The following is a 23,850-nucleotide window of genomic DNA, read 5'->3' on the forward strand; positions in this document are numbered from 1 at the left end:
TGATACAGAGAAAATTGGGGGCCTGTCATGCATTATGCATGGATAAGGTTGACGACTATGTCTAGGCTTAATTGTCTATGATTGACTGATATTTTATAACAAACGATGAATAAAAGAAGCCTAGTCATGTATGTTTATTACCGAAGTTTGCGGATGAAAATTTCCTTCGCCGTGAGCGATTTCTTACATCTTCCAGTACGCATCGAGGGATGCAGAGATCTTTGTGACGTCACCAGTTCTAAGCGGTTTTTTTATTCACGTGTGTGTTTGTCCTATGATCTCGTGCATCTAGTACCGAGCATAATACTTTATCGTCTATGGAATACAAAACAATCATAAAAACTAATTTTTGCTTCCATTGAAGAGAAATAAAATATTTTAACGACCACAGCGCATTGCCAATTGATGACGTCATCCTCCACATTAAAAATGTTGGCTTCTGAACTAACTGGCAAATTGCTATCAATAAAGTCAGCTGGGACGAGACTGTCAGTTGGGAGGGTATAAATCGTGGAAGGAACGCACCCGATTTCCCGCGCTATTTGCACAGTGATTCCATGGTTTACATTGAATATTCCAAGGTTTATCAGTGTTTCCAAGGTTTCACTAATTCCATACTTTATCAACTACCTCTCAATAATCATTTTTTAACAAAATATTTAGAAGTTAGTCATCCCAGCCCTTAGCTTCGTTTTGTCTCAGCCGACAAAATGTCACAAAACAAAACATGCGTTTTTCAATTAATGATAAAAGGACATAACATCGCTGTCGGCTTTTAGCGCTTGCTTCAGAAGTGCTTCTTAGGCGCTACATATCAAAACTTGAAACATTCAAATTGGGAATTATACGTTAACCTAATACGAAAAGAAGAAAAACGCTCGACAAGATAACCAAGATTAAGAAACAAGAAGCACTTACCAAAAAGTGCGCCCATGGCTGTGGATGGTAAGTTCATGCATGTGGCAAGAATTGCGAGTAATGGCCGGAGTAGCATATTCATTGAACAGCGTATTACCTCCGTTGTCAGGCTTGAAATGAAACTTAATCTCTACTAACCGAGCGCCAATCATCTTTGCGACTGTGGCACTTACAATAAAATCATTAATATTTACCTTACGTTTGTGTCCGTTGCCAATTATTTCTCAATTTGTAGTCAGCAAATCAATCCAGAATATCATTTCATACAAAATTCATGATTCGTGATTTTTTTTCAGAAGGACCATTGGTATTATTATGGGCAATATTACCCAGCTGTCCGCTCCCCACTCACCTCCTATTACATATAAGTATAGTTCCAATCAATATTTTACAGTCGTAAAGCAATCAAATTAATTAACTTCTCCCTGAACTATTTGCGATGGTTTAAATTGAAATATGAAATCAATAAATTATGCAAAGTTTGCCTGGCCTGTGCTTAATTGTTACGGACAGGTTTCAATCCCAAATTGTTGTTCCCGAATTATTTCAATTAATATATGAAGTCAATTCAAAGCAAAAAATTAATCCAGAACGTAACTGCATCTAAAATTCATGAGTCACTGTGTGGCAGAAACGGAATTAAAACTTGGATCAAAGCAATAGGTGATAGCTCACCCAAGCGCATCAGAGTGGTTGCCTGTGATAGTGACCCACACTGCCCAGGTTGTGACATCAATGTGGTCGCCTGCGATATAGACCCTCACTGACCAGGCTTTGACATTGGCATCAGAGAAATCTCGCCCGAGATATAGACCTACACCAACCAGGTTGTGACGTTGACCTCAGAGTGGTCGCCTGCGATATAGACCCACACTGACCAGGCTTTGACATTGGCATCAGAGAAATCTCGCCTGAGATATAGACCTACACCAACCAGGTTGTGACGTTGACCTCAGAGTGGTCGCCTGCGATATAGACCCACACTGACTAGGCTTTGACATTGGCATCAGAGAAATCTCGCCTGAGATATAGACCCACACCAACCAGGTTTTGACGTTGACCTCAGAGTGGTCGCCTGCGATATAGACCCACACTGACTAGGCTTTGACATTGGCATCAGAGAAATCTCGCCCGAGATATAGACCCACACCAACCAGGTTGTGACGTTGACCTCAGAGTGGTCGCCTGCGATATAGACCCACACTGACTAGGCTTTGACATTGGCATCAGAGAAATCTCGCCGGAGATATAGACCCACACCAACCAGGTTGTGACATTGACATCAGAGTGGTCGCCTGCGTGTATAGACCCACACTGACTAGGCTTTGACATTGGCATCAGAGAAATCTCGCCCGAGATATAGACCCACACCAACCAGGTTGTGACATTGACCAAAGAAATGAAGTAATGTTTAGCGACACCACCATGCTTGGTCTCTTCAAAACGATATGTAATGGCTATATAAACAACTACAAAACTGTCATCCTCCAAACTCATCTGATAGATAGTCATATGACAAACAAGATTTCTGTGATAACTGTTTTTTAATTGATGAATATGTACAGAGGCGAAACAATATACTATTTACAGAACAATTTGCATCAAACATGACTGCTGTCATGTTCAAATAATTTAAATGAGGGCAGCATTGCTACATTACATGAAATAGAAATCAAATTTGACTGCGATGTGATCTTTCCAAGCTTATCTTCATACATCACCATCTCCCAAGGATCATAATTGACGGAATATGCAATGAGAAACTGCAGGGAGTTTGCCTGAACAGTAGAATGTTACAACCAAAGAACAACGAAAATTTCAATTTGACACAAATGTGAAAGCCCTTTTGGCACATGAAGTTTACATTGTACATACTTATCCGTTACATAAAAGGTGAAGTTTACAGCTGACAGCAAACAGCCTCGTGGATTACAGACAACAAAATACCACAACTACATGATTTTACTTCATTGTGAAAACTAGATAACTAAACAGTGCTCATTGAGGGGAGACGTACAGGCAGGAGTTTAGAGGCAGTATTCATCTGGCCTATCACCCAATACATCCTTATGAGCACTGAGGTTAGGAATAGTTTTACAGATTCCAGGTTCTCCCCAGGTTCCACATGAAAATAGATGCTGCTTAGTGCACTACAATCAACTGAGTAGACAGTGCAGCTCATAGCAGATCTACAGGTATAGGGCAGATAATGACTGCCTCTAAATATGACCATTTACAATCACCATTGTTTACAGTGCAGATACCTTACTTTAGGATTGACTGCAGCTGTTTGCAGTGAAATGTCATCACACAGCCCAATAGCACCTCCTCATATGCACAAATAAAATATTCCAATATTTATGATGCCATAGACTTCAGAGAGAGAACACATTATCAGAATATTCCCATAGCTGACAGAATGCATGGCATGGCATGGCATGGCATTAATGGGTCCTATCAAACAAATATAGCACATTATATACATGAAAGTCCTTTTTCCGACAGTTACACATTACGAGTTATCCTTATGCACTGACAACTTCAGGTAGTCCAGCTTTTTGTCGGCATTTTGTTATTAGGGCACGGAGCATGAATTGTCGTCGGGATAATTCACGCACTTGCTGCAAAGGAAAAGTCGACCAAAGATTAGGAAAAGACCAACAATGACGCAGCCAGCAGAAGCTGTAGGTTTCCTTCGGGGTTACTGGTTTCCTCCTACTTAACATTAGGAACCACCCAATGTCAATAGAGATAAGAATGTTCTTGTTGACACACACCTCTCAACTCGTCAGACTGATACATTTCACCTCAAGGATACACAACACAGGATTGCCCAATTCATTTCGGAGCTAAAGGTACCTGATCCAAGTTGTGCTGGCAACTATACATGTAAGCTCCATGAGGTTACAATTCAAGTATGGCAAACTTCAAAGAAGTTTTCATGGCCATTAACTAAAAACTTACTTTAAGGAACACATCAATGTCTATTACTTCTTTCCTTAGAGCTTCACCTAGGTAATAAATGGTATCTTCTATGGCCTGTTCTTCAGCAAATGAGTTGAGTAATCTGGAATGTTGAGAGAGGGAGAGTATATCACATGAAGCTCTGTGATTCAATAATCTTCCAAAGGCAAGAATGTTTTCCATCTTAGAGGATGCCACCTGTGATATCACTAGTCGAGGACCCAATGACGTTTCCAATAGCAGCACCTTGCAAGAGTAAAATTCTGTTCTGTCACAACATTCACAGTTTGCAACATGGTTCTTCGAGGACTACAGCTGAACCTCTCTCAGCAGACACCACTCTATTGTCTACTCTACTTCTTGTACTGTTTTTGATACCAATTGGCACAAAAGACACTAGTGTTTCTTTTAGTACTCACTGTTTATAAAGAGGAGCTGTGGGAACCACGGCTTCATCAATATCAAACTCCTTCTGGTTATCCATGCTTTCCAATGCTTCTTGAATCTCAGCATTCTTAGTTGTCAAAGTCGAGACATTCTTTTCCACTTCTAATTGTTCATTCTCCAACCGCTGCACCATACTTTCTAACTTTGCTTTCCCTTTGTTTAGATCCTCTTGGGTCTTTTTCAGTGAGTCTATCTCAGCCTGGTAGAATAAAGTAGAGCTATAGGAACTGCTTCTTTTATAGAGAAATGTGAGGGCTAAGTCTGAAGTAATTAGTACCAAATAAATCTATATAAATATGAACAATAACTGCATTTTGAATAACAACTATTTGCAACTCCATCTTACAGATAAGATGAAAACTCTTCACAACGCTAGCAAGTATGGCAAAGTGTTCCAGTCAGTAATAACCACAGCACCCATGCATCAGCAGGATGATGATGATGAAGATTATAGTCGAGCATTGACTTCTTTATGGCAGACATAGAAAGTTCACCTTTGCTTGGCTGAATATGTCCTTCAATCTTCTACGCATTTTGTCCTCAACTGCCGAGAGTAAAGAAGCCTTTATTTGATCTTCACTAAGAGAGGGTGTGGACTGTAGTTTTCCATGTGATGTAGCTGAGGAAAATTAAAACTTATTATCTACAATGTTTAAGTGCATTTTCTGAAATGACATGTACCTTGGATGAAATTCTCATACTTTGAATAAACAAAATGCATTATTGTCGAAGTTGGGGACCCACTGGTCAGTCCGTCCCAGTCAGTTGGTCTGTACCATGCAGAGGGAAGTGACAATGTCCCCCCAGAAATAGATTTTTCATTTTGTGGATTTTACAGGACTTCAGGTTTTTCTTAGATTGGCCAAATGGAGAACCTTAATCCAGGAACTTACATGTCTGAGTAACTGCTTGAGATCTATATCCTGCCCCTGATCCAGGATAAGGTGGTTGGGCCGAGCCTGGGTAAGGATAACCTCCTGTTGATGATGCTGATGATGATGGTGGTGGTGGGTATCCTGGGTATGAGCCACCTCCACTGCCATAACTTGACGGAGGGTAGCCTGGGTAGCTACTGGTTGGAGGTCGATATGATTGCTGATAACCCCCTGGTGGATTTGGGACGGGCATGGGCATACCTCCACCTGATATAAAAAAAGCATAGGTAAGACAATATTTCAGGCTAATATAATTCTGTACTATGAGCAGAAAACAGATACCTTGAAAATGGGATACAGGAAAATGTGTGAAGTGAGAAAAACCGAACATGATGTTCACAGTTTTGCCAAATGAGTGAGATTTTAATAGATCCAATAGATCTGACAGCACTCATCTTCACAACACACCTGGTGTCGGATAAGGGGTGTGTGAACCAGTATGTGCCCCAGGATAGGGAGGACGGGCCGGCAGGGCAGCAGCTCGAGAAAATACAGGACACTCTTCACCAAACACTATAATCATAATCTGCACCAGTCCAAACAGGTCTGAAGATGGCTGGAAAATAATGGAGAAAAGACAGAATTATTTTCAAGTAACAATAGAAATGGCACAGCAGGCATAGAGCTATATTATGATGATCATCACACCACTTCTTAATTACTTGACCAACACCAAATCAGGTAGCAAATCGCCAGGCCCCAGATTGAGCAATAATCACTGACAATATGAAATTATGAAAATTTGGTCGACTTTTATTTAAAACGACGCAAGCTGCATAAACACTATGTATATCAGGGTGGCCTGTACTTACATGCTTCCATTCATGAAGATAGGGCAAATAGACTCGCCCATTCGAGTCAACATGTTTGCCAGGCTTGATTTGCATGGTACTGGTTGGTTTGACAAAGGCCATTGGTGGATTGTAAGGCTGAGTCTCCAGCAGCCACACACATATTGGGATATTGTAAATATTCCCTAAAGAAAGAGCAGAAAGATTTAACGACAAGCCCAAGACTCTTATGCCTGGGAGGTTTGGGATGATTTGGACGGCACAGACAGTTGCTGCTAGCATCAAACCTGGTGTGGTACATGTTTTTGTAACTGGCACAAAATGTATAGGGTGTGGATAGGCAATGTATACTGCATCCCTATGTATTGTTCATTTGATGAAAGACAAAGGACAAAACAATGTAGGTTTTTGAATGTTTTGCTCAAGGACACAGAGGCCAACAGTTGCAACCCTTTAGAGCCAAGAACCTCCTAATTACGAGCACAGCAATTTAACCACTGATCTCCTTTGAAATATTACCTTTGTATGGCACAGGGATGGTCCCCTCCAAACAGATTAGTTCTCTTCTTTGCCCATCATTGAAAACTGAAAACAGACAGAAGTTGTTAATTTTGAAAAAAAAATTATTCATGAAATTGAGAGCTTTCCCATTCAATTTCATTTCCAGCAAGACATGCAAGAAGAACTTACTCATGAGTGGGTTTACTTTCATCAGTTAGTAAAACGTTTTTCTTTCCTCAGCAATTCTAGTTTCATTCATTCTTGAAGATTGGTTTCAAATCGCTTAGGTCTGTAAACTGCAACATGAACTAACAGAATCGTATTGTTCCAATTGTATACGCATATACATGTACTGCGCTACACCAAAATTAAGTAAAAGTTCTGGCAGTTACGCACCAAAAAAGTCCGCCTTTGGGCGAAGATCAGAGTACTGATCAATCAGACTACAGATATCGCGTCTCACAGTATCATAGTGCTTGTACTGAAAAGGAAAGCACAATAATTTTACATTAGATATAAGAATCAATGTCAGTCAAGTTGTATTGCAAATTCTGAGACGTGAGACAGGTGAGAACTTGCGTCACAATCAGCCACCCAGATCAAATCGCTGTGGCAAAAAAACATGGCAGCCGGCCTAGGAATCATCTATCTTTACTGCAGTCTCTCACAGCATCAAAAATAATTGAATGGAATGTTCCTTTCGAAATAAGAGAACAAGCAGTAAGCACTAACTTACTAAGCCGTTGTCCAGAATTATGAATTTCATGTGTCTTACTCTTAGTCTAGCAATGAACTTTACCTTAGGTATCAAGTGGCGAATCTGATTTTCAAAGGAATAAGACATGGTGCATCAAAAATTTCAGTCAGTCAACCTGTGGCATGAACCTGAAAAATAAACAACCCACAAGTGAGTCTTCTTCTTCTGCATGCGCCCCTGCTGGTCTTTATTTTGATGAACTGAAACCTTACTGGACGTCATATCATGCATACACCTAAAAGCCAAACGTCCCCGCTATACGGCAGTGAACATTCACATTGCTTAGCTTCTGCAACTGTCAACAGGACCAGGAGAAAACCTTCAACTATCTGAATCAATAAAAAATCATCAACATCATCCACATAGACATATTCATTTGTGTAGTTCGAAATGACAAATACTTACAACTTCTAACAGTTCACAGATCCTAAAGCAGACCGAGTGCTGATCAACTCGTTTTGCGTATGATCGTAGTTTATTGATAAAATCGATGAAATTTCAACACTTTTCTGAAGAATGACTTTCGTTTCCGCATTCCAAAGTGCGCATGCGTATCAAAATATTGATGAGTTTATGTGAATAGGTAATAAATTAGTTTCTTAATGATTACTTGCTAATTAACGCATATATGTTTTCAATATTGAGTGAATGTGTTAAAATTGAAAAATGAACACAGAAAAATGCGTTAAAACAGCAAAAATACTGCTATATAGAAAAAACCCTCATCGATGTTTAGATGTTTAGAGTCAGTTGTAATACTTCTGGCAAATTTCAGAAAATGTCAAAATTCTGAGGATAAGTATCGATTTTAACTGAATCACGGAATCAAGTTGAAGAATTATTGTATATATTGGTAAATTATCTTGTGAAGAGATAACTTTGGTGTGTCTAGATAAGGACCACATCTATGCATGAGGTGTGTAGCTGACATAATTTGCCAAAGGATTACAAAATTTGAAAAGAAAAAAGACTCATCGCAGTCACACTCTCAGACTCTGACTCCGACACTGTCACTTGTAAAGCCTGTCACTGGTGGTCTCAAAACCTGCAAACCAGTAGGTGAGGCAGGTCAGAAATCGGTCATGCGTGCATTCCTCTTGGCAGACTGCAGCAGCAGCTAAGGACAGGCAAAATGTTGCAAGGTAGGTCATGACTGAGGATCAGACATTGAGACAACACTTCCCCCTGCCAGAATCAACACACATCACTGGTCAGGATTGCCAGTCCTGTGAAAACTAAATTCTTTTTTCTTTTTCAGCAAGACTGTTCAAGCTTGATGACCTGAGAATGAGATGTCTGCTGCATTTTTCATGGTTGGTATAACCAAACCAAGATGAACTCATCAATTTAATGTTGATATGTTTCATGCGCGAATTTCATGGATTGTTCCTTGTTGGTACTCTGGTGTGGGGGCTGCACAACTAATACCTGGTGGGCATCACAAGAGGAATTGCGACACCTCTATGATTCCCTAAAGTTCTGATATGAGATCAGAAATCAGTTAAGCAGACATTGTAAGGCTAAGGGAGGCCTACTCTCGTTGCCTATTTTGATAGATGTGCCAGCTTATTCTTCCAGAATGGGTAGAGTGTACAAGAAAAAACTGATTCGTATACCAGTAAGCCATTCATGTTCAGTGCATGCCGCTGCAGATTTGGTCACAAAGAAGCCACATTTAACATTCCCTCAACTGAGGTCAATCTATAAGAAACTCGTGAAATTTGTTGTGTTTATCCTAGTGTTTGTGATGCTGCCCGTGGGTTTTGTTTATGTTGCAACATGGGGGCGGACCTTTACACTGTCCCCAGGACTTACTGAACTGTTCAAATTTAACCAACCAAATCATATGAATACTGATCTAAATCGCCTGAAGTGCACAATGTCGGCACAGGAACGTACAGACATGGTCAAACTTCTGAAAGGTATTGATTCAGTTTTGGAAAAACATAGAGTGACGCATTGCCTTTGTTACGGTAGTCTGTGGGGAATGCTTCGAAAGGGTGATGCTATTCCATGGGACCATACTGCTGACTTCTGCCTCCTGGAACGAGACTTAAAACATATAGACAACGATCTGTTTTTCAAGGATTTCCTAGACTTGGATATGATCTTGCACTATGACCCACACTTTGGCCAGTATACAATAGACTTTGGCCATGCGAAAGCTCGATTGGTGCTTTTCAAGGACTGGTCGAATAAACTTGGTTGGCTCATGTACCGTAGAATTGGATCGTGGATTAAATTCTGGAACTGGCAACATGAGACATTTCCTAGGATTCTAATGGAACCGCCTCTTAAGAAGGGAAAATTCATGGGCCTAGACTTGCCGGTGCCAAGAGAAAGTTTTGAGATTCAGAAGTACCTCTACCCCAATAGCTGGTGGGTAGAAATAGTGCCGTTTGAGTGCCAGAATGACCAAAAAAATTTCTTTTAAAACCATGACATTAATTTTTATTATCATGGCTGGCCATGTTGTACATGTACATGTGCATGAAATAGTCTGTCAGAGGTCCTGTGTGGTGTTTTCTACTTAAAATATTATATTTGAAAATGGATGTTGAATCTCAAGTGTTTGCATGATACTGGTATATATTAGGCCCACTTCTGCTACTAAATGTATTATCTCCTCTTCCAATGTGTGTATTTGGGGCTTATGAATGGTTTGGTGTTTTCAGATGTCCTTGGGTCAGAATGTATGAGCTGTTGTTAGTGTCAGTCACATTATATCATGGAATGTTTAATTATGATAAATAAATTCGTTTAAACCTTTCATTAATCAACATCAGTTTAGTTAGTCTATCTCTGCAGCCATTCTTGCCTTTGTCTTGTTGATCAGAAGGGGCTCTAGATTATGTACAGTTAACTGGAGGAGGCAATCTTCTTTTATTCTTCTTATCCACACAACAGGGGTTTGTTTGAGACTGTTGTGTGTTTTAAATTACCCCCATCTTGCCCCTCCTTCCCTGTCCAATTCTTGGAGACACCAAGACAATCATGTGATGAGAGGTGAGGGATGATAATCATCTGGGTAATTGGACAACTGGCCTATGAGACGAAATTGGTAGCTTCTTCGGTTCTGTACACCTGTGTGCAGAGCTGGCCAGAGAAGGGGACATTAATTCTTGATTTCCTAAGGATGACAATTGGCGGGACTACCCCCCCCCCCGCAAAGTGGGAAGGACTAAAAACTCGGGCACCAATTCGGCAACGAAGACAGTCTTGATCGCGGAGAGGTTAGCGGTAAGAGGAGAACGGAGCGATATGCGTTTGCGACAACAATGACACGTGCTTCCGGTTTTTCTGATGCAAACTTCAGAAATTTGCAGTGAGATATTATTACAGATTTTTTCGATATCTGAGGTAACTTTGCTTTAAAGACGTATACATACGCAATCATTTATACTATCCTAACATTACAAGGGGACATCTGTGGGGAGATCGTTTAGAGGTTAGTTGTATGTCGGAATTCGAAAGTACACAGGTCGGGGACTACCAGTCTACAGGGTGTGTCCCAAAAAAGGTTTAGGTCTCTATTTCATGGGTTGAAGAAAGCCCCAGCAACCAGCTGCAAACTGAGGACTGAGTGGTCACATACCATTGACTTGTTCTTTGTTGTGTCTATGGTGTTTTTTTTGCTCTGTAGTCTGTGTTTGAGGGGGGGGGCAAGAAATCTGCTGACTAGAGCTAGAGCCCAGACTGCCCTAGAGGTTAAGAGGCGCTTGGACAGAAGACGTTTACGTTACCCGCCTACCGTCACCGTATGGATTCTTTCTCCTCTTCTACCTTTTAACTCCTTGATTCTAGGTCCTATTTTCAAATATCCTATCATCTTTTTTTTATTCTTATATTTTCAGATACAATGGCCGAGAATGGAAAAACCCAGCCTGTCACTCCCGAGGAGAAGTTGCAGCTAATAAAAAGAAACCTTCAGGTATGTCTACTGGTAGGATTGCCAAAAAAATTTTAGAGATCCTAAAGTTTTCCTTTTTTTGGCAAATAATGAAAACAAATAAGCGAAAAAAAATTGGCAGTTTACGGCCACTTTCATTTTCAAATTTCCTCATGTTCCAGGAAATCATTGGTGAAGATCGCCTTCTTGAGGCCTTGAAGACACAGGATGTGAAGGTTTACTGGGGAACAGCAACAACAGGCAAGCCTCATGTGGCCTATTTTGTGCCTATGTCCAAAGTAGCTGACTTTCTAAAAGCTGGCTGTGAGGTAAGATTTGGCCTTTTGTGGTGGTGAGTCTTAACTGCTGAAGTGACTCGTATACAATATCATTCTCCTGATTTCTCATGGAACTGGTCAGGTTTATTTTTAGGGGTAAGATGTATTCCAAAACCAAGGAAGCAATGCTATTTCATGCTTCATTTGACTGGCAGACAAACTTGGAAGATAAAGTCATGGCAGTCTTGTTTAGCTGTCTGCTGGAAAAAGGTGGAAAATTTGCTTGTCATTCCCGGATTCTCCAGAGATCTTTATTCAGGAAAATTTGGCAAAAAATGTCTCAATGAAGTGGAGGTAGGAAAAATGATTTTTGTGTTAGTTTTCAAGCTGCAGTTGTCAATGACGATGCAAGATCAGTGCTGCCCTGGACCAGCAAGGATAGGTTAGATCCAGTCTATCCTTGGTTCTGGTCAAGTCAGTAGGCATGAAGGGACAATGAAAAAGTTAACCATAGAAATCTACTCTTTCTTAGGTGACAATTCTCTTTGCTGATCTTCATGCTTACCTGGACAACATGAAGGCACCCTGGTCACTCCTGGGCCTTCGAGTTGAATATTATGAAAATATCATCAAAGCTATGTTGACTTCTATTGGAGTTCCACTGGAGAAGTTAAAGTTTGTCAGAGGAACCGATTATCAGCTAAGCAAGTAAGTGTGAGGATGTAGCAGGTTCATATATCAGTGGGTTACTGGGCAGCTGATCTGCTAAAATGACTCCTTCAGTCCTAGTTCAGCTGCTTCGTCAAATCAACTTCAGGCTAGGGATAATGTGGTGGGATTCTCAAAGTATATCGTATTAGACATATGACATATGACACTCCTATTCCTAATCTTGTTTTTTCTTTCTTTCAGAGAGTATACTTTAGACGTTTACAGACTATCCTCAATGGTGACGGATCACGATGCCAAGAAAGCTGGAGCTGAGGTTGTGAAGCAAGTTGATCATCCTCTACTTAGTGGCATGCTTTATCCTGGTCTCCAGGCTCTGGATGAAGAGTACTTAAAAGTGGATGCACAATTTGGTGGTGTGGACCAGAGGAAGATCTTCACATTTGCTGAAAAGGTACGTTTACAAAGGTTTTGTTTTTGTAATGTTCTAGATGTACAAAAGCTCACATCCCTCTGGCACATTTCTGTTGATGATAATAGAGGGCAGTACATAATCTTTCATGTCATTTGTTCTTTTGAAATTGATGGCAGTAGATTGAAAATCTTTATATCTCATTCAGTGATAATGATACATGTAAAACAAGTATATTCCGTTATGCAGTATGAATGCACATGCTTTTAGATACGTGATTTTCTGACGTTCCTTAACTTTCCCCTTTGTCACCTTCCAGTACCTTCCACAGTTGGGCTACAAAAAGAGAATTCATCTAATGAATCCCATGGGTAGGTGAATTATTGACAGTTGGGGGGGGGGCTGTATGTCTCTTACCTTGGTGAAGAACAGCTACCGTATATTAACTTGTAGTAATTGGAATCCAGTTGATATTTGAGTACATCAGAGTTGCATTGGTTTGTTTGAGACTTGTTCAATTTATCTTGTACTGTTCCATTGTCCTTAAAACAACATTGTCTCTTTCATATTGCAGTCCCTGGGCTCACTGGAACAAAAATGAGCTCCTCAGATGATGAATCCAAAATTGATTTGTTAGACAGTGCGGCCCAGGTTAAGAAGAAGTTGAAGAAGGCATTCTGTGAGCCCGGCAATATCAAGGACAATGGTGTCTTATCATTCGTCAAGTATGTCCTGTTGCCACTAGCCAAGGATGAGGGTAAGATATACTTACAGGTTAGAATTGAGTATCAATCTAATAATCATAGAGTATGATAGTTAACATTATCAACTGAAATCAAAAGCATTGCTCTACGTGGCATCAGTTTCAAATTATTGAAAATGCCAGCGAAAAAATCAGTCGTTGTCGACAGTTATGTGCCCTCGTATTGTGCACAGAAAAAAATAGAATGCTGAATTTCTCAAAATGACTGCAATGCACAAAAGTCATCGGTTTCTGAACGTATTGCTTCACTTCGTATTGTTCTCCAGAATTCGTTATCGAGAGATCTCCTGAATTTGGTGGTGATGCTGCTTACAAAACGTTTGAGGAACTAGAAGCCGCCTTTGCTAAAGAGGTGAGAGCATCGTAGGCTGCTAAGTTATTCCTCTTAAGATTTATGTGATTGGCAATTTTTCTAAGCCTTTGCTGCGTCCTGTTTTGCTTCTATTAAGAAGCACCTTAAAACATCTGCTCCAAAGTTAAATCTCTGGGGATAAGTTAAAAGTAAAAGGCTGATGCTAACATGATGTTTTCACAGTCAAATAAGCCCAAATAAGGGATATCAACTATCAGAAGACAATGTATCTTCAGAAATCTGGTAATTAAATGCTTCCTTTTTCATTTAGCTTATTCATCCTGGAGACCTGAAAAATGCTGTGACGAAGTACCTTAACATACTAATGGAACCTGTTAGACAGGCCTTCACTACCCCCGAGATGAGGAAGTTAACTCAGCAAGCCTATCCTCCACCAGTTAAGCAGAGTAAGTGATTTATTTAAGTTTGGGAGCCATTTTTGTGACGCAATTAACGCATCGTTTAATGTCACATGACAAAAAAATGTATTGTGGAACAAAAAATGGCTGAAAAATGTGCGAGAGATCAATATCCTACTCGGATTCCATGCTTCCAGATTCATTAGGCTCACTTAAAAACTTTCTACTATTTCAGAGGGGCCAAAGGCACAGCCAAGCTCAGCCAGTGAAGAATTGTCACCCGCTGCCTTAGATCTGCGGATAGGAAAAATCATTTCTGTCAAAAAGGTAATTTCATTTCTGGAAGTAATTTGGTTGTCAGCCCTGTAGTACTCTCTAAGAGAACACCTCAAACAAGAGATGATTTCCATTGACAGACTTGGCTCTTGTGGAATGGCAACTGCTCTTGTGCAAGTCGTGCTTGGTTCATTATATTTGCCCTCTTTGAGTTCACCTGGCTTGTGAATACCTTCTCAGATCTTTTCTTCCTTTCTTCAGCATCCAGACGCGGACTCTCTATATGTTGAAGAAGTTGACCTAGGGGAGGAGGCGCCAAGAACAGTCGTGAGTGGTCTGGCCGGGTTAGTTCCAATGGAGGATCTCCAGGGAAGATTAGGAGTATTCTTATGTAATCTCAAGCCGCAGAAAATGAGAGGGATTGAATCAAAAGCCATGTTGATGTGTGCTTCCATGTAAGTATTACACAGCAAACTTCTCCTGTCACCAGAAAACTGGTGACCCACTTTTAAGTCTGTTGGGCTGAAGGCTCATTAGAGGTTATCCCAGTTTCTGTAGCATTAGCCATGGGGGAATATGATTCCAATGGGATGATGTGCTCGTCCATCACAGATTAACTTCTCAGGCAAGACTGGTACCAATGTATCCTCGAGGGTTGAGAGAAGTAGTGTGGGATTAGGTGTCTTGCCCAAGAACACAGTGATGAAACAGTCAGTCCACAACCTCTTGATTATAAGCCCGGCACTCTAACCACAACCTACTGATCGTTTGTCCTCATGAAACATCTATTCATCCCATTTTATAGGGATGAGCCTCGGGCTGTAGAGCCCCTGGATGTGCCCACAGATAGCCAAGTTGGCACCAAGGTGTTTTTTGAAGGATATGACGGTAAATCTGAAGGCGAATTAAAACCCAAGAAAAAAGTATGGGAGACAATTCAGGTGAGTTATAGGGATCTTTTCCTGCCAAGCAAACATTCTCGAAAAGTCGGTTTTTGTGGGTTGTTTGAATGTTAGAGCGAAGTCACAAGGCGAGGATAAGATCACTTCAAGCGTGTCTGGGTTTTCAGTGAGAGAATTCGATAACTTTGAAAAAGAAGATACAAAATATGGTCGATGCAGTATCTAGGTTCTCAATCATTTCCTGATTGCTTTGTATTACCGGTAAGACAACAGTTATATGATGCAATTCATTCTTTCAGTCGGACCTAAAAATAAATGCAGAATGCGAGGCCCAATGGAAAGACAACCAAATGATGACGAAATTAGGAAAGATCACATGCAAGTCGCTAAAGGGAGCACCTATAAAATAGGACACCACAGTCGAGATATGAAGGGCTTGATTCAAGTCTGTCTGTAACATTTTAGACATTCGTTATTGTGCTAATTTCAAATTGCCCGTCATTTTTGTCTTTAATAGGACTATTACTCAAGTGTCATATACTACTGGGACCGTCTTTGCAGTGGCCTGGTCATGTCACATACTATACCACTACTTGCGCTCTACTCCATTTCATGTGGGGTTGGCGACAAATGATTGGCGGTGATTCACTTCATATTGCTTGTTATGGGCCCCAGACCCACAGTCTGGGGACCATATTGAGATTGCTGGAAGTTCTACATTCTTCTATCTGTTCACCCACAAACATTATTGTGAGTGTTCTCTAAAACACCTAAATAAACCAAAAATCTTTCTTCCGTATACCACCAAACATAACCCCAACCATTCAACGTCACCAAAGACTTTTCGAAATTTGGGTTCATTTTGATGCTTTTGAAGCGTTTTTATGCGCCGATTTTCTGATTTGCTTTCAAATCTCCGGCACGATTCTGTCAATCCATGCAATCACACGTACACTAGCATGAGCTCCGCCCCGTAATGGTGACGTCATATCCTCATGCATCATGGCGGCGGTATCTCTTTGCCGAAGTGGGGGATCCCCCGAAGTGGCGAGCTGTCGAGTATTTTGAGCAAAGAACGACGGTTGAATGTAGGAATAAAATAAAGGAATAGCCTTAAATGCTTATCGATGATCCATCCTGCCCATCTGAAAAGGTTAGGGTGTTGTTTAAATGTTATTGAGCGTGTGATTTTGAGAAAGCGCGAGCGTGTTTGTCCGGAAATAGATCATCCGCGAAACGGAATAGACTTCAATCCTCCATACGTGTACTGTGTGGGCCCGTGGGGGCTATCAAATTTGCTGACAAGCAAATTTCAATTAAATTTCTAGTAATCTCTTGTATCTTAGTTATTCATATTCTATCAAAAGTATAAAAAAGGATTTAATTGAATTGTCATCTCAAAACAAAACGTAGTACAGTAGACCTCACCTTAGTCGAACCTATTGGGACCATAGATTTTTCTTCGACTTACACAAAGTCTACTTAGGTGATGATTATTCAAAAGAAAAGCATGAAATTTGCTTCAGCGTAATCAGATCTCGGCATATGCAAGTTCAACTTTGGCAAGGTTGACTGTATCTTCAATTTTCATGACACGGCATACCTTTTCAAATGACAACTCAATTATTCCTACATGGACCAAAGCAGTTGTGCCTGCCATGAAAACCACCACCACTAGCCAATTCTGAGGAAAACCAGATGCTGCTACTATGTTAGTCCTATGGACAACTCCAAAATACAGAAGTACTTGATTTAATCCCACAAAGCAACTACCTTCTTTGCTCTTCTACCCAGGTGCCTCCCTACCTCACAACTTCCATTGTACATCTTCACACCTCCCTCAACCCTAATTAGTGGGGACCATTCAATTTGCTGCCAAGCAAATTCATAGTTCTAGTTCTTGGAAATGCATTTAGTGAAGTGAGTGTTCTTAGATACATTGTACTTCTGACTTAGATATTTCACACGGAAGAATACACTTTGTTCAACTGTTATCCGTATGAAACCATTAAAAAACCTTTTGTCGTTAAATGGATCAAGTAGTGCATTGTGCCCATATATACATGTATGTTGTACTTGTGGTTTCTCAAATTGATCATAGAGGTCTCCCTAAATGCTTGGAGACTCAATGTTGGGCTTTCTTTTATGCAGAGTTCACCTACCCAGATACGCTGTACTTCTCATTTATCCTAGGCTGGCAAGAGCTTGGGCAACTCTCATCCTTTCATGCCACTCATATCAGTTCTTTGCTATAAAATCTATGATAGTTGAATAAAGCTAACTTATTACATGTATGCTTCAGTGTTGTTTTCTTTTAATGTTGCACATCGGGTGTGTCACAAAAATTAGACGTTTCAGTTCGACCCCTATTAGTCAACACCTTGAGTTAGTGTTTACACTGACATTTATCATGAATGATATCAGCTTTAAAATGGTGTCAGTATCGGCAAGAATTAATGCAAGTATCAATTCGTTTCTTGTCCCCCCCCCCCCCCCTCAAGGGTAGTTAAGCTATCACCACTAATCTTTGCCGATGCTCGAGTAGTATTTATTTTTCCTTTAGTGAAAATTTGGCGAAGCTGGAAAGAATAAGGATGCTAATGTGTCGATGTCTTGTCGAACATACAGCCTTACCCAGTAAAATTAGTTTGGTTACTTTATATGACGGTGATAACTGATATATTGTTGATGGTGATGTCTTGACGAAAGAAAAAGTTGCATTGGTGAAAAAAGGGTGATGCTTGAGCCTCAAGATGTCGTTATAGGGTGATAAGGTGTCGTACCCATGAGGAGGGGGGGGGGGTACAAGACACGAATTGATACTTGCATAATACAGACTAGAATTTGGAACTTCAGAAAGCCCAGTTACTAGCTGTTATTCTTACTCTAATTGAAGATATAATAATCAAGTGCCTCATTTAGTTCTCAACTCCCACACATAAAGCAAATAGATGTTTGAAATCCTGCGCCATGCTAGGGCATGATAATGGGTATACCTGCATGTCTGAGGGGTTTTCCTGGTTGGCTTGATACTTAATTTGTCAAACATTTTGTGACAAAAATCAAGCATTGTCCAACCAACAGGAGCAATGGCCATTTGATCAGACGCTGATGTAGCCTTTAAAAGCCCCCTATTGTCAGAATTTGGCATCTAGTACTGAGTAATACGCTGTTCAGTTTCTTGGTCTCAGTTAATTCTTGGGAAAATGAATAATTCTTGCATGCAGAACAACACTCTGATTCTTATAAATATGTATTTATCTGCTGGACGGGAGGTCTATGCCTATGGTACCGAATACATACAGTGCAAGATCAGACAGGCAAGATCCCCAAGGTCGTCTGATTAAGGCCCATCTCATCTGTGACAAACAAACCCTTATGTCAATCAACATATCGGGCAAGTTCTTGCCCGGTTCGGCCTTGAAAGCACATTAAATCGTTAGTTAGTCAGAAGCAATTAAAATGGCTTTTGTTCATGCTTGTCAGCTTTTTATCATCAGGTTCATGATTTCATATAGATCTAATAGTAATACGCACAATGGAGGTCCTGGGACTAAACTGTATCGGAGAGCGTCATTTACAAGTGTAATAATGGATGAAATTACCAATAAACGGCTGGTCATTAGAATCGGATAGTTTGGCCGATCTTACGACTGACGAGGACACAACCCCTGCCCCCTAATTCGCCTTGCAGATTGTTCGTATCTTGGGGTTCTTCAAGTCCTTCCATAATTTTATCAAATTACCAGGCGTCATATTCGTCATGACAAATACTTTCTTCTTGATTAAATGACACACTTTATCATCTTTTGGCAAATACGCGTATTTCTGAAACTTCTCTCCCCTGTCTAATAACTTGACAGTCGTTCGTTTCTTCATCTGCCCAAGAATTTCTGGAAGTACCCCCATTGAGAAAAAGTCAGCTTTTTGGTGTTGCTTTACATTCTTGGAGGTTCTATACAGTGCCGCAGCAAGCCTGGGCGTAAAAATAAACCCATCTCTCTTTACGTAAAATGGCATCTTTCGAAATTGAAAAATTCTGTTATTGGTTGAGATTCCTTCAACTTTATTTACCAAAATTTCATCATCCTTGATGGGTTTCTTTTCGAGATAATGTGAAATGGCAGGAATATTTGGAAATGAGTTGTCAGTGATTATCAGAATGAAATTGACGTCTTGGCATTGTTCCGATGTCCATAGGTACACTAGTAGAATTTTCTTCGCCTCATTTTCCAAAGTATCAATGAAATTTGCTTGAATGATGTCTTTGTGAGTTTCGCTTTCTTGAAAAACTTTGAATTGATTTTTCAATGTTTCATTCTTGTAATAGCCGAGAATGAAAAACACCTCAACGTGCACATTCTTTGAACCCCTGTTGAATGCTGGCCACACACCAGTTTTGGAATAAGATGCCCAAGTTCTCCTAATCACGTCTCTTTTATGATGGGCTCCCGGATCTGATAAAACCAACACCACTAGTTTACTTTCTATCTCGCATGGGCCAGGGTTGATGACGTATCGCATCTTTGGGAGGACATTCCTCCACTTTAACCTGTCAGAGCTACCATTGCTTCGGAAACAGACAATGACGAGAAATACCGCCGTTAAGGCTATAAAGAGAATCCGGTAGATACGTCTTGCATTGAGACTCACGGAGATGTTGAAGCATCGTGTCTGCATTGGCGTCCTGAAACAACTTTGGACGATTGGGTTCAGTGATGGATTTATGGATATGGTAGGCATCTTTCCCCTGCTCATGGAAGTTCTGCAAGTAGATGAACCAAGTCCCATCAAAGTACAGGAACATGAAGATCAAAACTCAGCCCAACTGACACCCTCATACGATTATTTTACATGTAATGTACATAAGATAATTTTACATGTACAGTACATGTATATTGATGAGTGGAGTCAGTTGGGGTGGAGTTATCGACATATAAACTATTGGAAGTGACTACTTGGCAAGCCCGGCTTACCAAACAGCGACTTTTTCTTGTCCTGAATGGAGAGCCGAACTCATTAATATTAAAGTAAAGTCTCCAGCTCGCCAAACAGGGTAGATTTTTTACCTGTTTGGCAAGCCCGGCTGGCCGAACAGGGTGGCTTTTTAGTGCTGTTTGGCAAGCGGCTCTCCAAACAGGCCAAGATGAAAAAGATGTCTGTTCGGCGAGCGGCTTGCCAAATAGACCCGGCCTAAACTATTACATCATACACGGCTGTCACAACGAATGTTGTTGACATGCGGTGTCCCGCCGTGATCCACTCTTTAACCCGAATGTGACGACCGTCGTGGCCCCAACTCCCTGCCCCAGCTTAAGTAAATTCAGCCTACACTTACCACTTATCTACAAACTGCCTTGTCAAGGTCCTTTTCATGCCTGTGGAAGGAAAAGGCTGGGAGGAGATGAAGACTCGAGACCACTCTCATATAAGCGACTGCTGAGTGTCTTCTGATTGTGACTTCTCGGGATCACAATTGAGATAAAGAGCCAAACTCGGTTCGACATTTCCTGCCAGTTTTTGAAATATTACAATGCTACGAGAAATTCAAATAGGCCTATGCCTGCTTACAAATTCATCCATCCATGAACATTGAGGCATATATATATACATGAAATTGTTTGAAGAGATTTCATTATATCAAATACTTTCGAAGCTATTCAGCCTGTACAAAAGGCCTATATCACGTGTAGTAGGCCTATTTTAAAAAAGACGCATCAAAACCGGCTAAAATAGCGTCTACACATTTGTATGCAAGGATATACATTGTCTGTTGACCGGTCTCGTCATAGATAGTCATTGGTATAATCAATCTCGTTATGGTGAGGGACGAGGCCGGCCTACTGCGTTAGGAGTGTACCTACTGCACTCGCCAAAGTGGTTCTTTTTTTGTTAAATGCTCAGCAAAACTTAAAAAATAAACCTTGAAGTGCCTTCGTGCACATACCTTTTCAAAAAAACTTGATAGAATTAACCACCCTTTGCCGGCTTTTTCGGGGACATGAATGGGCAAACCCCTTTCTATCGAAGTGACCAACCGAGTTGATTACAAATTACAATTACATGTATTTGCGTAACTGACGAGTGGGCGGGGACATCACAAAATAAAAGGTCCCAGGCCTGAAGTCTTGTCGCACATCCCAGAATTTTCTCGTGAACGGAGGTATCAACCGTCCTTCCCAGTAAAAAACATCCTTCGTCCGAAATGGTAAGTTTTTTCAACACTTTTTGTGTTCGAATTTTTCCAATAGAGGCATACCAACTCTCTTCATCACGGATAAGGATGAGCTGAAGGGATGGTTATAGATTGACCACAGGCTCCACCATTTCGGCCAGACCCGCTTAAAATCTAAAGCACTTAGAACTCTTTTAAAAAGTGAATGTCAATTGCAAGAGTGGAACTCTAGAGTCGGTTCCGGAGAATAGACTCCCACTCTTGAAATTGGCATTCACTTCAATTTGAAGAAGTTGCTTAGGATTTCAAGCTTGAGCCGAAATGATGATGCCTCGGACTCGGTTTTGAGAAGTGACACACTGTATATGTCAATCACCACAGTCTGGAGAAGAACACTACGCTCGGCGAAATGGTACCCACTATGGCAGCTGCTGTCATGATCATTTATAACGCTGTCATTGTCTTCGGTAGTTCTTCATTTTTTTGTCTTCATTGCAGCCTAAGACTGTTGACAACATCCGTGAAACCATCCAAGGTGCTATCAAAAGTGATCTTGAGAGTAAGTAGCCTGTATAACGTAATATTCCCAGGTAACACGTCCCGATGGGTGCAATCCATACACCCCCAAAAAATCAGTCTCCCGGTCTTCAGTTCTGGCACTTTCTAATTACTGATTTCGCCTTGTCGGTAAAAAGAGTTTACAGACGTCCTTAGCAACGATGCTTACATATGTGGATGCTTGGAGAATGACGAAATAAATTTCGAAAGAATTAACTTCGTTTTTAATGCTGTGCAGATCTCCCTTCACACGCGTAGTGATCCTTCGCGTGCATCTAACTTCACACGCGTATAGTGATCCTTCGCGTACATCTAACTTCACACGCGTGGTGATTCTTAATGCGTCCACATCTCACTTCACACGTGTAGTGATCCTTCGCGTACATCTAACTTCACACGCGTGGTGATTCTTCATGCGTCCACAAATCCCTTTACACGCGTAGTGATCCTTCAATCATTGGACCCTAAAACTATCAAGCTCGGCAGGGTTTCAATCACAGTGACTTTATATCATCAAAACAAAGTGTTTAAAACATTTTGCGGAAGAAATGTTGTTCTTTAAATCGCTGATATTATTAAAATCATCAAACCACGGCAGAGATAATGGTTGCCAAGTGCGCGACACGCTCGTTACCCATGAGTTACTGCATGGGTCAAGAATATTGCTCCAGGTCCGAAATGCTGACAAAAGGTAAGAGAAACGCCCCCTATATAGCTATACCAGTATTTCGTGACAATGAACGTGACGTATGGTTTACCCTGTGTAATGATTTGACGTATACATATATATATATGCATATTATATCACTTTCTTTTTTTCAGGGGCCGAAAAAACTTTTAATAATTTAGATGCAATGGGGGATAAGAATGGTAAACTTTCCAAAGCTGACCATGAACAAGCATTCATTGGCCTCGGGAAGAAGTACCACATACCGAGTGAGTATGCTTCTACCCATATGGACCCCTTGTGATAACCAAAAAAGCTACCGACTATGATGTCATCTCGCCACTATCTTTATCTCCAGGTTATCCATTGTATCATTAACATATAATGAGACCTGATGGTTTTTCTTTGAAAATAACTAGAAAAGGGCTGGCAGTATATGTAAAAAAGGAAAAAAGTTAAAGAAACTAAATAAACCGATGCACAAGTAATTATCTTCGTGCACGCGATCTCACCAATGCATAATCTTCAATAATTGTCCAAATAGGGCAGCTTGTTGGTACAATTATGACGAATGGTAGACTTAAAATTTTCTGATGGTTATAGGCGACATATCAAAGCGTCTTGTCAACGAGAAATCTCCTATTCTGTCAGGATTTGAGTAGGCCAGAACAAGTTATTTTGACAACAGTTTCGAACCTCCTATTAACCTTTTCAGGCGATGCCGAAATCACCCTGGACGAATTCAAGGCCGCCTGTGCATCCAATGCTCTCGAGAAGAAACTAAATATCGAGGCGTACGATCAGGATGGCGTGATTGGTATGATTGATTGCTCCGACTTCAGACGCATGATTGAATGCGAGCTGGGCGAAAACATTGAAAACGAGGATGATGGCGCACTCCGCACCATTATGGCGGCGATCAACACGTCCGGAAAGGAAGGCTTGTCATGCACTGGTGTGTTTTTAAAACTTCTTCTTTGCGTTCGCTGGACAGTCACTTCCAATCTGTTGATAAATTCAGTTGGTCTTTACAGTATACTGAATGTTCTTTGCAGTACTATACACCTGCAAGTGAATAGTTAATTGCAGTACTATACATGGACTCAGCTGCATTTACCGTTTTTAGGTACATGTATATCATACTCCAAAATCACTGGCCTAGAGAGCTTTTCAGGACATACCATTGGCCAAATAAGGGTGTTTTGTGGAGAACGACTCCCTCCGAGTCTGCTTCGCC

The 23,850-nt window shown here is 40.8% G+C and overlaps 3 protein-coding genes across 4 annotated transcripts; 2 read left to right on the top strand and 1 right to left on the bottom strand.

Moving 5' to 3' along the window:
• Positions 1-2,449: 2,449 nt before the first annotated feature.
• On the bottom strand, positions 2,450-7,850 carry LOC135487624 (tumor susceptibility gene 101 protein-like). Its single transcript, XM_064771606.1, has 11 exons — positions 7,719-7,850; positions 7,356-7,441; positions 6,953-7,037; positions 6,575-6,640; positions 6,077-6,240; positions 5,673-5,820; positions 5,223-5,471; positions 4,824-4,948; positions 4,302-4,528; positions 3,883-3,985; positions 2,450-3,539 (listed from the first exon to the last, which is right to left on the bottom strand). Exons 2-11 carry the CDS (start codon positions 7,398-7,400, stop codon positions 3,444-3,446), a joined length of 1,308 nt encoding a protein of 435 aa, XP_064627676.1. The 5' UTR covers positions 7,401-7,441; positions 7,719-7,850; the 3' UTR covers positions 2,450-3,443.
• Positions 7,851-8,025: 175 nt separating this feature from the next.
• Positions 8,026-10,073, top strand: LOC135488151 (uncharacterized). Its single transcript, XM_064772624.1, has 2 exons — positions 8,026-8,229; positions 8,572-10,073. The coding sequence occupies exon 2, from the start codon at positions 8,893-8,895 to the stop codon at positions 9,745-9,747; it is 855 nt and encodes a 284-aa protein (XP_064628694.1). The 5' UTR covers positions 8,026-8,229; positions 8,572-8,892; the 3' UTR covers positions 9,748-10,073.
• Positions 10,074-10,605: 532 nt separating this feature from the next.
• LOC135488009 (tyrosine--tRNA ligase, cytoplasmic-like) lies at positions 10,606-17,503 on the top strand. 2 transcript variants are annotated; one of them, XM_064772366.1, is made up of 13 exons: positions 10,606-10,673; positions 11,168-11,244; positions 11,385-11,531; positions 12,013-12,188; positions 12,393-12,603; positions 12,881-12,932; positions 13,136-13,318; positions 13,591-13,676; positions 13,948-14,083; positions 14,271-14,362; positions 14,573-14,766; positions 15,117-15,252; positions 15,513-17,503. In XM_064772366.1, the coding sequence occupies exons 2-13, from the start codon at positions 11,173-11,175 to the stop codon at positions 15,621-15,623; spliced, it is 1,596 nt and encodes a 531-aa protein (XP_064628436.1). In that variant the 5' UTR covers positions 10,606-10,673; positions 11,168-11,172; the 3' UTR covers positions 15,624-17,503. The 2 variants fall into 2 exon arrangements, with proteins under 2 accessions (XP_064628436.1, XP_064628437.1); XM_064772367.1 differs by having other exon boundaries at positions 10,672-10,761.
• The last annotated feature ends 6,347 nt before the right edge of the window (positions 17,504-23,850 follow it).

This window comes from Lineus longissimus, chromosome 5, assembly GCF_910592395.1.
Source record: "Lineus longissimus chromosome 5, tnLinLong1.2, whole genome shotgun sequence".
NCBI classification, from domain to species: Eukaryota; Metazoa; Nemertea; class Pilidiophora; order Heteronemertea; family Lineidae; genus Lineus; species Lineus longissimus.